A 15,683-nucleotide genomic window follows, 5' to 3' on the forward strand; every position below is an offset into this window, starting at 1 on the left:
TTCAGAGAAGAAGCACACTCAGCTTTCCTCTTCTGTTGCTGCTGGAACTGTCCTTTCTCTTAATTTATTTCACTTAAGTTCCACTTAAGAATCAGAGAAGGCAGAACAAAAGGGAAAAAAAAGAAAGGATGAAATAAAGGGAAAAAGGGAGGGCAAAAGAACAAAAGAACCCAAAACACAGAGCATAAACTACATAAGCAATAAATATTCCTTCACTGTATAACATTTAAAAAGTGCTGCCTGCTCTCATCTCATCCAAAGACAATGATTCACCACAGCTTACTGCATGATAAAGATCACAAAGCAGCAGCATTAAAGGCGTAAGAACTGAAAGCAGGTAAAAGCACTGTTCACAAAGTGGCTGGAGCAATGCATAGCACTGCTAATGGACCACAACTGCAAGGAAGTATCAGATGCTTTAAGAGGTCTTTTTGTTAATAAAATAAAAACAAAACAAAAGGTGAAAAGAGGAAGAAGATCTTTTTCATGCCGAGTTCAAACACACTCAGGACTCCTAGATAACCGGTGAACTTCAGAGACAAATTATTCTGTCGTAATCCAACAACAAAAGGAAGACTTAACAAGACAGATGGCAGAACAAAGTACCTCTGCTAGGACTAGAGGGAGCAGCAGTCAATTAAAATTGTGGCAGAGCACATCCTACTTGACCAGTCATGGTACAGCCAATGAGTAAACGATACATAATGTCAAAGAGCGTCCTGTTCAGGTATTCCTACCCTTACAAGCAGTGTGCTTAGAAGATCACCAACCATTACATGGTCTCAACACATCTGATGCCTTACAGAAGCACTTCCACTCTAGAACTGAACACCATAAAGAGTTTTTCTACAGTCTTCTCCTTTTGAGACTCCAGTTTTATGTCACACATGCTCCTTTTCCATCTTGGTATCACCCCTTGCCATTGCTGAGTTGCCTGCATTCCTCATGGCAAGTTAACAGTTGGAAAAGACCGATAGTTTGATGCAATTTTTTTGTTCTTGAATACAGCATTCTCAGGAGCACTATTAGGGAAATCTAATCTCTTGAGAAATAGATCAAATACCATTAACAGAAGGAAACACAAATGTTCTCTATGACTTCCTGGAGAAAGCCTGCATTGAGTCTATAATAAGATATGTAATTTAGAGAGCTGCCATCAAGAAAAAGAAGTACTGCCTTGTGTGAACAATTGTATTAAAAGAAAACAATTGTGCACTTAAATAATTAACACCAAACAGTTCTGTGAAAATGAGTAAATCTCCTTTGTTTTCTGTTCAAGTCAGAGTTAGATTTCTCCTCTTTCCTCCCTTTGGCAGACACCTTTCAAAAGCGGACACTGATCCCTGGTCTCTGCACAGCTGTAATGAACAGAGCCAGGACAGTGCTTCAAATAAGGGAGAATGAGGGATTCTCACCAGCAGAGACTCACCTTTGGGATATGGCAGTTCTCAACTCCAGCCAAGACCGTAGGAGCTCTGCTATCACAAGTCACTGAGTTAATAAGCTAAATTAGCTCATCTCCTGGGAGACTCACTCCCACCTGCTCCAGGCCAAGCTCCTTTCAGCCCACTGCTCAATCTGGGTGCTGCAGAGGTATGACACAATGCTCTTCAATTCCTCTGCATGGATTTCATGCCACTGGGGTGCTGCAGCAGGGAGACCGACTGTGCCAGCTAATGGCACCATACATCAGGGATTTGTTTGTAACACATTCACAACTCAATCTGCTTCTGAACATGAAACTCCAAAGTGTAATCTCGAACCTTGCAAAGAAAACAGAGTAGAGGCTCTCTGTGGTCTAGCATTCACCAGGGATGGTACTGACAAAGAAAGACCCTTCCCTATTTCAACAGATGAAATTCACAACTTATAATATGCACCTGAACTCACTGGACACCACAGCCTGTTCACAACATGAAGGAATCCTGCACTACTTGGAGCCAATTTGTAATGCTCATGTGATGCAAGTAGGCTTCAGTGTCACAGGGAATCAGTATTGTTGCAGCCTTTCGGGTGAAGCATGTTGAGCTAACCACGACATTTGGCACATAGAGATGATGATTTTCTGGACAGCACTCAGGTAAGCAGAGCAGATCTGCAATGACTTTAAGTCACATTTTACAGTATTAAAAAAAAAAAAGAGAAAAGGAAAATATTGAAGAACATCCTCAGGTACAGGAACAAAACCTGCACCAAGTTACATTTATTGAACTGCATCTCTCTCATCCCTACTAAAGAGAAGTGATGCACAGATTCAATTTTGTTCAACTCAGAACTGTACTACTGACCAAATCTCTCAGTTGCACCTATCTACCATGCCCTAAACTCATATTTCAGAGTGTCCTCAGAGCACACCAACTGGTTTCCTTTTGGATGAAACTAAGAGATGCTGCTGCTCAACCACTAATGGACATTTACACCAATCTAGAACCAGCCTGAAATAACTCTCTGTTCAAAAAGGTGTATTTGGGGCTTCAATACCATCTCACCCTTGTGGGGTGGGACCACTCTACTTCCCAATGTAAGCACATCCATATTTTTTAGTTTAATCTACTCTGGGGATGAAAGAACATCATAGGACTCAGCTCACAGTGACTGAGGATATTTATGACCTTGAAAAAAGGCAGCAGAGAGCACAGGGATTGATGTGCCTTGCTACAGGAATCCCAGAATTAGCAGAATTACACCTGTGTAGGGGGAAAAGTCTGCATAATGAACCTAAAATGCATCCTTTTCTTTTCTTATTTGGATAAATATACTTGAGGCACATTTCCATATAGTATATTAGATGCTCCAACTGCACTCACTCTTCAAGGTACTACAGGCTATTTCTGTAAAGCAGAGTGGCAGAGGAACATTAGGAACATGAAATATTAATCTTTCCATCATTTTATCCCTGAGTCCAGCCTAGGTTTCCCAAGTTAAATGTCTTCTTTCTCCACTTGAAGACACCTATTATTTGGAATTCCAGCTGCTCTGTAAAATTCAAAATTTATTCCCATAATGACAGCTAAAGGTGGAAATGTCCTACTGGTCTGACTCCACTCCTCCACAAAGCCCACCTGAATAAAAGGCAGGCCTTGAGCTGTTTTGCCTCCTTATTTAATTTTCAGTCTTTCACTCGGAGCTGCATGCAAAAAGAAAACCCAGATCACCAAAAACCTTGTCTAGGGCACGTGCACATTTTGCTCTCTGTAAGTCCATGACAGTTCTTTTCTACAAAAGAAACAGGAACAATCATGTATTCTAAGTGTTCAAGTACCCAATTAACCAATCAGCCCTTTAAATATGTTTTATAAGAGGTGTTCTTTGAGAATCAGTGATCCTGCTGTCCTTGATATGCTGACTCATGTTTTAGAATAGCTACAAGTCTCATTTTAGTATTATGCCTATTACCATATTTTTATCAAAAAAAAGAAAAGAAAATCAGCCTCCTTATTTTTCTGTATGACTGCAGAGCTATTTGCACTCCAAAGGCCATTAAAAGTAACAAGAATTGGGCTAAACTAAGATAATAAACATACAGGCTTATAGTAAAACACAAAGATATTCAGCCAGTGTGAATTGCTAAAGCACATTGGCCTATTGCTGCTATTTTCTTCCCCCTTTTTTAAGTGGAAAAGTGGGTTTCATGGTGTATTCACACATTCAGCTAGCAATTCCAAAGACAGAGAACAAGATTCACCACCTCTCTTGAGTTAGATCCCAAGTCTAATAGGGTCTCCAGGCTTTTCTACAGCATTCTGAGCCCTCAGTCTTGCAGAAAGACAACTGTAATCCTTGTTCACTGCACGGTATCCAACTCCAACCATTTGAACAAGGACCCATAGGTGTGTCAGAAGCAGCTAAGTGTACAGAAGCAACCACATTCAACTTGCATCTTGATCAAGCAGTCATAACCTCACAGTAAGAGATGGTATTACGCATCACTTACAGCACGCTTTCTGTACGTGATGCCCAAAAGACTTAAAGTTCAGACCCACGAAACAGATAAGCAAGGAGATTAATTATTAAAATTAAGCATAGCTTAACTGGCATGGAGGTGAACATTGCCTACCAAAAAGAAACTGTGCAGAGACATTTTTTAGAGGGAAGAAAGGGATGCTTACTGCCTGGCTTCAAGCAGGTGAGGCAGCGAATTGCTTATCTGCACATCCCAATCATTTTCTAATTATAATCTTTGTCAATCTCAAGCCAGAAAGACAGAACTTGCCTTCCTTTGCATCTGCAATTCACTTCACACACATGGCTCTGAATTAGATGTTAAAATTTACTCTCACAAAGCTTCTGCAGATGTTTTCAAACTTTCCCCACCCTGCTCCTGCAGCATCTTGTGGTGCCCAGCTTCTGTTTGGGTTAGCGTGGTAGGAGGCAGCATAGACTTAAGCCAACTGTGTCACTTGCCTGCCTCTGGATCCAGGGAATGTCACAGCAAGGAACACAGAAAAGGAACGGTCACAATCTCTTACGACAGTAGCAGCTGCTGCTTCTGAAAACAACTCAGTCTTCTACAGACAGACTAGCACTTTGACTTCAATGTTCTCCCAGCTACAATTTTCAGTGTCTTGATCAGTTTTAAGCAAGAGGAGGGGAAAAAGAAAAAAATAAAAGTCTCAGCAATTCTTAATATGCACAAGCCTGGAAATAGAATTTCAGCTGGAAATAGATTTTTGGATAGAGCCCTTTTTCATTTATGAACTGTTTTAAATAAGGGTTTAGATCCGCTTTTGGTGTTGGAAGATAAAAGTGCACTCACATCCATGGGCTGGATCCAAGCCTCCAGTGTCAAGCCATTTTACTCATAATGCATTGTGAAAACAAAACAAAATTATGGGAGTGAGCAAGATTCCTAACAGACTCAAATATTAATATTCATCAATGTCATTGATATTTATATATGCTGGATATTTCTGTTTCATGGTCACACTAGAGCAGAGCTGAGAGAGCATGCACTTGGAGAATATTTAAGCATACCATATGGGTGTAACTGCAACTTCATCAGTTAGGGAATACATTCAGTCAAGACTCTGCACCACACTAAAAGAGCTATTCTGGGCATTTTATACTTCATATGGGAAGAGCAAAAGAGCAAAGACAGAGTATTCCAGTAGCAAAATGGCACTAGGCAGGTAGCAGTACTTGAAACAAACCCACTGCTCCTCTATGAAAGGCAGCTGACTTACACCTCTTGACTTACACAACCCAACACTTCTACACAGCTTTAAGAAGAATGGGAGAGCTCCACAGCTCTCTTTGTTCAGAAAAGGCACTCACACACCCCTGCTGCCCAGAAACAAAAGCTAGACTAATTTTAACCTGCAGCAAATAGTGACAAAAATACATTCCAAAAGCAATGGATAGAGAAGCATAGAAGCCCAGCAGCTGTAAGGTTAGATGAAAGCACAGTTCCTTTACCCTCAGTGTCAAAGTTGTTTTCTTCTTGTTTTCATTGAACCACTGAGCTTATGTTGGCCATTAGTAAAATGTCACCCTGAAAATGCAAATTCTGTGAGGCGACTTGTGGTGCCTGGTGTCTTCCCATGCTTTTCCCTTCCCCAATTCTCTAAAATAAAGCAGCAAGAGAAAGAAAAAAAGAAAAAAGAAAGATAAACAACGTGTGAGGCTCTCAGCCTATCAAGCCAGGAAGAACTATTTTAGGAATTAATTTGTGTCCTGAGAGATCTGTTTAAATTATCTTCCTGCGCTGTCCTAAGCAAAGACTGAAGTGTTGAACTTCCAGCATCTTAAGGAGATGATGAGAATTGAAGAACTGGAGCGCACAGGCTCCTCCGTGGTTCCCCCAGGCATGGGCGAGCACAGGGAGGGGAAGCTGGTGCTGAGGAGGATGGAGCTGCTGATTTGCCAGCGTGCCAGAAGTCCATGAGCCTTTGGCATCCTCAGCTGGAGCTCAGAGGTTGGAGCCAGACTTTCCCTTCTGCCATCCTTTTTCACCTATGCCTATCCTTTACAGCTGAGGATATGCCTCTTCTCCCCACCAACCCCCATCCCCCCCCCTTTTTTTTTTCCCTGCCACCCTCAGCTTTTTGACTGGGAAAGTTTTGACTTCATTCTGTTCTGGTAAGTGCACTCAGATAGGAATAGGCTCCAAAAAACCAGAAAAGACAGGGAAAATTAACTCTTTAACTTTCTGCCTCTACTGAAACACATAAAGCACTTACCAAGAGAAATAAATGAATCAAGTTCAGGTATGGTGTGAGCACTGCAATTTCCCCCAAAGTCAGTGGGAATTACAGATACTTTACAGATGCTTTTTGCCCACCTGCCCACCCCCTCCCCCCCATCACTGCTTGCACATGCACAGCCTGAGCACACCCTGTTCCAGAAACTGTCCCTCCAAGAAAATGTCAGACCAGAAAGCATCCCTAAAAAGCACATTTCAAAGTAAGAAGCTGAAACCCACTTCTGCAATTTTATATCCATCTGCAGAGGGGCCGTGAAAGAGCACTTACCCTCTTCTTCCAGCAAGAAGGGGCCTCTGCCCCAACATCTTCCCCCCACCCCACCACCACATGCAGAAGGAACAAGTTACAGAACAAACCTCTATAGCCTTCAGCAAGAGGTGCAGGCTGTTAAAAATAGCACAATTTCAGCTTCCCCTTCCAGCCTCCACACACACACAGAAAGCAAACCTTGAACCCAGCTACACAGTACTTTCCTCCTGCCACTGACTGGTGACTCAGTTGACAATTTTAGGAACACACACCACGATTTAAAAAAGAAGGAAAAGAAAAAAGGAAGGAAAAAAATCAGACAAGAAACACAGAGCTATACAATGCAAATTTGTATTTGTTTGAAATTGAGGAAAATAAGCATTACCTGTTCTTGCTGTTGGGCTTGTTTCCCTGATGCATTTTGCTCCTTGGCTGTAGTCATGCTCACCTATTTGTGCCCACTGCAGTGGCAAACAGGATTTTACAGTGTGTGTGTATGTGTGTGTGTGTGTATTCAGACATACACACACACACACAGACTAAAGGGATAAGGATGAGTAACTAGTCCATCACTTAATCATCAGCTGAGAAATTTCCCACCCCCACAAAAAGAAATAAATAAAAAAGCAACGTAAAAAAGCACTAGTCTAGCTGTCTTCCTGCTTGAGCCTCTAAAATAAAAGCAGGAGCAGGAGCAGAGAGAGAAGGATGCTGTGGGGGCTTCTTCAATTAGCAACAGCCTCTGCAATCGTCACAGAAACAATGATAACTGCTTGGCAACCAGCAACTGGCAGCTCAGAGCCGGGAGGCAGCGATGTGGTCCTCGCTCCCCACCTCCACGGCGGCAGCCCCTGCGCTGCGCATGCACCGGCGCCTCGGAGCACAATGTGCCGCTGGCTGGCGATGTGCAGAGCGGGAGCTCGCAGTCGTCTCCCCTCCCGCAGCCGAGGGAGAGGGGCCGCAGGCACCCGAGGCTCAGGAATGAAAGCTTGCGTTCCCTGCGATGCCAGCGAAGGGAGTCCCGCGGACGCCGAGTTTCTGGCAGACGTGTATTTGTTGCCTTCCAACTTGTGGAGGTTTCAATGCCCTGGCAGTCCCCACCTATGAAGGAAGGCTGTGCCAAGGGCAGCCTCTGCCCTGCTGCCAGGGCAGTTCTGGAGGATACAACGTGCAGTCGCAGGGAAACGGGTTCCCACCGATGGGACACGGGGAGCATTAATGCTCCCCAGGGGGCTGCTTGCATCACTGCAAAGGGAGGCACATTCACTGGGGTAAAAAAAGCTTCTGGCCTCCCCCAGTTCTCTCCATGTCCCTGATGTGACAGAGACCACTTTGCAGCTGCCTCCTGCGCACTTGCAGCTGTCATGCAGGCAATGTTGCAGGGTGACATACCAGTGTGCACTACCTGTTCCACTCTGCTGTATCTCACTCCCAGTAGACTCCCTGCTGTAATGGAGATCTCTCAAATACTGCAGAGCTGTCAAACAAGCCTTCCTAGCCTACTCACCCACCCTGCTGTCAGTATGGGGGAGCATAGAGTGTGCCTGAGTGCAAAGCATAAAGCAAGTACCACTCTCTATTAACCCTCAGGGGACCTTACATAGTTAGACAAAACTTAGAGCAGCATGAAGGTGGTTCACTATTTGCTCAGAACTGATTCAAGCCCTAGCTCACCTCAACATCAGGCAACATAAAGCTGTCACACTGATGCTTTTCCACTCCTCAGCTCTCTCCCAGTGCACCCAACATGTTGGGCTGGATTGAGGCCAGAGCTCATCTCGGTGCTGTAGAGCTGTGTAATGTTACACATGTCCTCAGCATATGATACTGGGATCTCTGCTGAGTCTGCAGATAACCAGCTACAGAAAGGGAACATCAGAGTATTTATTTGACAAGGAAGTGATTACACCCCATTTGATCCTTGATTTTACAGCACAGATTTATTATACAAGATCAGGTTCACCAGGAACACAATTTGCTACAGGCAACACCTCCTTATACCTGGGATAATTTTATCCTTGGTTCAGGAACAGCTCAACAGCAGGTCAAGTTTTCACAGAGATTATTTACTAGCCACCACTCAGACCTCCTAAGCATTTCTGTATTTTTGCCATTTCATATCCCATGAGTTCATGAAAATCGTGACTTAAAAGCTCTGTAACACCAAATTGTGCTGGCAGAAAACTGGGTAACCTTGCCTTGTCCCAGGTGCCAGGATCCAGGAAACAGCTCATTACAAACAAGTGAATAGCACCTTTCTAACAAGAAGTAATAATTAACATTTAAATCTAACAGCCTGTGTTAACTTCTTGCTGGGTTATGCTATGACACAGTCCTAGCTTACACTGCAATTTCATCTCTTTAATTCCAATAGTTTTAGTCACAATATTTTGTGTATGTTTATAGTGGTGTTACTCTTGCTCATACATTTCTTCCCCAGCCACCAGAACAGAATTGTTCTCAAGGTCTTATACAGGGGGATCAGTCTGAATTTTCCAATTGGCTCAGTTTCATTTTCCACCTGTTGTGGGTAGTAATGAAGGCTTGCTTTCACTACACACTCCTGCTGCTTTTGTTTGCAAGAGGAGTTCAAGTGAAACAAAACTGGGGTTGATTTTGTTGGGGTTTTTGGTGGGCTTTTTTTTGGTGTGTGGGAGTGTGTTTTGTTTGTCGTGGTGGTTTGGTTTGTTTGGGGTTTTTTTTCCCTCAGTATTTTTTTCACTTCCTGGAATAGTTTGTAAGGCTGATCCCTTTCACTCTGTCCACTGTGTCTATCCCCATACACTGTGTCCCTGAACCCTCAGTCACTGAACTTAACTGAACTGTTCTTGAAAATAAATGTATTTGTACCTCTCTGGTTACCCTTGAGTGCCCTCCCCATGTGCATTCAATTCTTTCACAGTAAAGAACTAGCTCTGGAAACAGACCCTACTCTTTCTTACAATTCAGTTTTCCAAGAAGCTTGTTGCTGGACACAAGAAGTCAATTGCAAATGCACATGGCTTAGCCCCATTCCCAGATGAATCATGATGCTGACTGTTCTTGCTGCACCTCCCCATGTTTTGACAGTCACCCTGATGTCACTGAAATACCCAGCAGTATGCTTCTGTCACCCCTTACCTGTGCAGGGAGGTTCAGCACATCAGATGGCCATGAGCTGCAGCCCACTGCCAGTAGGATGTGGAAGAGCAGGACAGCCATATCCACCAGCTCTCTACCACCTTGATTCATGGGGTTCAGAGGTTTCAAAAAAAACCCCAAAGACATGCTAGAAGAGGAAATAGTGGCCTTTGCCATTCAGAAATACTCATTACTAACAGGCACAGAATAATCTCCTTCCATATCAAGAGAGCTGAGACCATCCATCCTGAACTCTGTACCATGCTAGAGTACCAACTTGATTGCTTGGCTGAGTCATCACTTATGATAGATTAATACACCCCTATCACAGGACATGGATAAGTATCTGCCAATCCAAGCAGCCACACAGGCAGAAGGATTTATACAGAGAGTGTCATTTAGGACACTGCAGGAGGCACTGGCAGATAAGGACCCTGGGAATATGACCTTGGCACCCATCTCAACCAATCACAGGGATACAGGCAGGACATTGTTCCACTCTGCCAGGTTTGAAGAATCATCAAGCTATTGATCCCCTGCCACTCATCACTTGCAACAGGTTTGTTTCCACTGGCTGGCTGGGCTGTGTGCAGAATCTGGCACAGGGTTTCACCCTGCTACACAAGCTGCACTCCCATCATAAATATCCTCCCTTCATCCATGTAGTCCACACCATGCCACCACTGGCACAGCTCATGAACACCTCTATAAGCACAGACAGCTCCCCCTGTTAACCAAGATGCATGTTCAAAATGCCAACCACAACCATGTGAATGGCAGCCCCACACTTGACATCAATTAGCTCCCTGAGCACCATGGCAAGACAGACAGACATTTCCCTCCCATCAGGAGAGCAACTGGTGACAGCTGAAAGGAACTGTTCTCAGCTTCTCAATTCATCTTCACCCAAAGTGCTCATTTCAACAAAACCATGCAGGGCTTCAGTAGGGCAGATAATGTTTAATTGCCTCGTAGCAAATAAGTTATACATGTGCTAGAGCATTTCCTGTTAGAAAGGAAGTGCTTCATTTCCCAGAGCCTGGCAGGAACAGGATTGCAGTCTGGGATCATTCTCAAAGCAGACTTCAGCATTCTTGGAGAGCATCTGTACCACCACCACAAATCTTGGGGAGACAAGGTGAACTAAAACCTTAAAGAAACATTGCCTTAAAGACCTGTCAGTTCTTAGAAGCTAAAGCACAGTAACTATTGGTTTTGACCACGCATTACATGCTGGGGAAAGAAGCAGTTTGTTCTTGCTTCCAAACATTTTTAAGCAGGTCAGTTTAACAAGATTGCCCTTGATTCTGTTTCTCCATGTAAACAAAGATCTCCACTGCTTATAGGTGCAAAGCATCCCCTTTATGGGCAGCACCTATGGGCTCTCACGAGACAGTGAAGATCATTCCTATCTCCTCCATGTTATGAAGGCCAGATCAAATAGCAGGCTGTGCTGACAAGGAGCCTGCCAGATGCACACATCTATTCAAGAGAGTATAGACTAAGCAAGGACTGCTGCCTACAAGCAGCAGGTAGAGTTATTGGATGCAGAACCCTTCTGCTCCTTTGAAAGCTGGAGTTCTGGCTGTGTTACAGTGTATTCCCCTTTCATTACCACATCAAGGAAGTTGAAGCCAATGGGCAGAGCAAGTAGAAATGAATTCTACTTGATTAACTTTGCCTTTACACAGTCCGCTAATGTTCTCCTCTCTCCAGATAAAGACCAGATCCCATGGAGAGCTACATAACTGAACTTTTTAGTGGGTCTAACCATTGGTACCTGGGGTGCAGTTATGTGCTCCCTCCAGCAGAACACACCACACAATCTGCTTTGGTACAGCCAGTCCCTCTGAGCTTCACATTCACTACAATTCTCATTGGTTTGGCTGGGTTGCTGTCAGTTCAGGGACCACACAAGGCATAGCATGTACTCTGGCAAGCTATGACAACAAAAAACACTTCTTCACAGGTAGGTTACAAAGGGAAAGTTCCAAGGGCTACATTATTTTAAGATATGTTGTTATGGAGATAGTACATCTTAGTAAGGTAACTCAGGAAAAGAAACAGTCTACCAACAGACATGCACTAAATGAAAGGTGAGAGGAGTGGGTAAAGACATCATAGCCATGGATTTCAGCATTCAGTCGTTTGAAAGGCAACTGATGCTTGGATCAAAAAAGCTCAATAGGATGCAAGCAGACCAGTGCTCAGTATGCACTGGTGCTGCCCCTCCAGGGTGGGGACACAACTCTGACAGCTCCTGCAGCAGCTGTCTGACAAGAAAGTCTACCTGACCCATGCTTTTCTAAGACCAGTGGCATATTCCCAAAAAGGTAAATCCAATTAATCTCCAACTCAGATTTCATACATTTGCAGCTACCCTGTTTCCCCAGCATTCCAATTTTCCTAGAGAAATTCAGAGAGAAACAATTGGGAAAGGGAAAGCAGGCTGTTCATCATCATTATCCTACAGAGGTGTCAACATGTGCTGGTACCTCATTCACTCTCTCAGTCCCAGTGCCAACATCTTAGACACACCAAAAGTAATGGCACAGCATCTCTTCACTCTAGGCCCCTATGGCCTATATACAGTGAGTGAGAGGAATCCGTGCTCTTCCACTGCAGACCCTGCTGAAAGTCAAGTACTCCTGATATAGGGGATGTCAGAGCAGAACAGAGAGCTGTAAAACTGTGAGGGGTGCATAGTTAAAAACTCTCTTTGTAGGAGTTTATGATTCTTGATGCTGAAAAAGCAGCCAGACATCCTGGCTGTTCATCTTGCAGATCTCTGTTGCATGCTCATCTGAACAAGCTTTGGAGAGGGAGAATTTAATTCTGTTTTGTTCCAAAAGCACAGTTTGTGCCCTGCCCCTTTCCAAGAATGTGACAGCAGTAATATCATACTATCACACAGCAATGTCCCCACTTGGAACTGGGAACACTTGGATGGTAGATCAGCTGACATCAGCCCTACAAAGGCTGCAGAGCATCTCCATTGCTCACGCCCGTTCCTGGTACTGCTTTCCAACCTTCTTCTTCCTATTAGGAGATCACAAAACCACTTAATCTTGTTCCAAATGAATCCTTATCTTTGACAAGACTTCTCACCTTGTCAAACAGCATCCCTAAAATAATTTTATTCCAAGAGGATAAAAAGCTTTTAGGGAATGTATTAACTAGCTTGATTTTGCACCACCCTGATACCATTGCCCCTTCTCTGGTTGTCTCCACCACATTGGTTCTGCCAAGGATCAGTCACAGAGGAGTCTCTATGTCCAGATTAATTTTTCAGAGGCTCCACTGAGGACTTCAGTGGCTTGGGGATCCACTCAGATGATTTTCTGTATTTCAAAGTTTCTGTGAACATGCTAGAGGCAATAATAAGTTATGAATATAGATACAGATGAAAATACATCACATTTCCATTGCCTATGACCAAGATCATTAGGAAAGCAATTTGGTGTGGTATTTTCATTTAACAGATCAAATCCAGTTTATTTAGTCAATGTTGTTAATTAGTTATTTGCATTAATATCTGCTCCTACAGGGGATACGCTTCAAAATGTTCCTACAGGCCTGAGAATTCCTGCTATCTGGAACAGAACACAATAGAACAGAATAGGTTGGAAGAGACCTTCAAGATAATCACGTCCAACCCATCACCCAACACCACCTAATCAATTAAACCATGCAACCAAGCACCCTATCAAGTCTCCTTCTGAACACCTCCAATGACGGCGACTCCACCACCTCCTCGGCAGCCCTTTCCAATGGGCAATCACTCTCTCTGTGAAGAACTTCTTCCTAACATCCAGCCTAAACCTCCCCTGGCACAGCCTGAGACTGTGTCCTCTTGTTCTAGTGCTGGTTGCCTGGGAGAAGAGACCAACTTCCGCCTGTCTACAACCTCCTTTCAGGTAGTTGTAGAGAGCAATAAGGTCTCCCCTGAGTCTCCTCTTCTCCAGGCTAAGCAACCCCAGCTCCCTCAGCCTCTCTTCATAGGGTTTGTGTTCCAAACCCCTCACCAACTTCATTGCCATTCTCTGGACACAGGCACAGTGGGCATTGCAAGAACAACTTGTGGCTCTGCCCAGCAGCCCCAGGGTGTTGCTGCCATTTGTGCACCACCCAAGCCTCACTAAATTGTCTCTTTTTTTATTATCATTTACTTTACAACTCGAGCATGAGAAGGTGGTTCAAAGTGATTTTAATAGTTCTATTTGAAGCACTGTGTCACTGCAACAGTTTTTCTTACTGTTGTGCCAAGCTCCAGGACCCCACAGTTCATGGTAAACAAATAAGACAACAGTGGGCTGCAAGCTGTGAAGAAGTCTGCTCGCTCATGCGCAGCTAGAGCTATTTTGCATAGCAGTTCCCTGCCTAAATTGGAGCGTGACTCTGGGGAGCACTGAAGGTACCGGTGCCCTTCTCACTTCTGGATTATGTATCCACTTTGGTTTGCTTATCCTAAAGATCAAGTATGCATGCTGATAAAGTCTTTCCTTTTTAAGTGGATTATATTTTTCAGAAAGATTACTTTTGATCCACTATGATGGGTTTATTTTCAGTCAGTAAATCTATATTTTAATAGATCATTCTAAGCTCACAGGCACATGATTAGCAGTGCCATCGTTGTTTGGCACTGTGCTCTCCCTGCAAGGAACACAGACCATACCGTTGGCATTTCTCCCCGCCTCTGCCTGTTCCTGCTGGTGTGACCTTGGCAGCTGTAACGCAACAGATGCCTCTTTCTTGCTTGTTTATCTGCGTGAGAGAGACTTCTGAGGCCCCAGCTTCACTGCCAGCTGTGAATAGCCTCCAAATTGGTTTTGCAAAGTTTGCCTCCTCACAGTCTGGCTTAGTATTTCTGCTCCCCACAATCTCAGGGATCACTGACATTTTCCCCCTGCCTCTCTGCTTATTTCTGAGTAGCAGCTGAATCCCTTCCTCCTGGACTCCATATGGGATGTTTTTGACTGCTGCTTTAGGAGTGGAAGGATTTCTTTATTTCCTCCTTCTTTTTCATTCTTTAAACATAAATATCAGAAAGTGGCCACTACACATATTTTGTAACTCAAGTATCCAGGCCAGAAAACATAAAAGAGATCACCACTGACGAGAAAACAAAGATAACAAAATAATCCCCACAAATTAATATCAAACAGAGAATTCCCACCTTCAAAACAGCTGCAAACATATTAGGCTATTAAGCAGCCTACTGCTTGGAAAAGGGAGAGCCTCATCTTCATTTTCAGCTGTAATGGTGATTTATAGGATGAGTAAATGATCTGCATATAAGATGATGACTGGTTTAAATGTAAATGTTGTGGAAGGCTTCTTATGTAAGCACATACAATTGCCTGAGAGATCCTTGTACATAAAAGCCACAGCTGGAGCAAGTGGATTTTTAAGTATTTGTTTTATGAAGTACACTTTTCTTTGCAATAGTGGCTATTTTTCATTTACTTTTATATCAGCTTTAACAAACAAAACAAAAAACCCTGAACCAAAAATCCTTGAATTTACCTCACAGTCTGTACACTCTCAATAGTGAGGTTACACGGAATACTAACACTTTTAAAGGAGATAGATGAACACAACACAAATTCATCTTAAAGAACTCACATTTAGATGGAAGATACACCACCACAACTGATGAGGTCTCACAAGTGACAGAGGTATAAGGACCAAATGTCCTCAATTTATGAATGTAAAGCCTCACAGGTGGCTGCAGTGGATTGTGGAGGCTGGGCAGAACTGATCCCAGCTTTACACAATGGAGAGGACTGCACATGGGACTGCTACCACCTGTAGCTAAAGGTGTGAGAGCCCAGTAAGCAGTGACACATTGGACACCATGGCAGCCTCATGATAACATCTCACAAGTGCTCCCAAACATTACGAAGATGGGCAAAAGTGTCAGCTCTGGCCCTTGCACTAGTGTTAGCACTGTTTACTGCCTCCCCAAAACGTTCACTAGAGGTTGATGGCTTGTGGTGGTCACTGCCTTCAATTATGCAGGGGGCTGTGATGGCTGCAAGTGTTTGTATACCAGTGTGGTTTGGCTCAAGGGTTTCCAGATCTCTTGAGATTAAATCTGTTATGGTACAC

General features: G+C 43.7%; 1 protein-coding gene across 2 annotated transcripts in view; it reads right to left on the reverse strand.

Annotated features, from left to right (window-relative positions):
• DPP6 (dipeptidyl peptidase like 6) overlaps positions 1-15,683 on the reverse strand; it is a 385,855-nt gene that overhangs the window by 233,381 nt on the left and 136,791 nt on the right. Inside the window, exon 1 of one of the 2 annotated variants that reach the window (XM_054171252.1) lies at positions 6,838-7,261. The exons of the other annotated variant lie outside the window; for it this stretch is intronic. Within the exon in view, the coding sequence (XP_054027227.1) occupies positions 6,838-6,894 (57 nt within the window). The 5' untranslated portion in view covers positions 6,895-7,261. Of the gene's footprint in view, positions 1-6,837; positions 7,262-15,683 lie in introns of those variants that run through there. 2 annotated transcript variants of the gene reach the window in all.

This window comes from Dryobates pubescens, chromosome 21 (assembly GCF_014839835.1).
Source record: "Dryobates pubescens isolate bDryPub1 chromosome 21, bDryPub1.pri, whole genome shotgun sequence".
Classification (NCBI taxonomy): Eukaryota; Metazoa; Chordata; class Aves; order Piciformes; family Picidae; genus Dryobates; species Dryobates pubescens.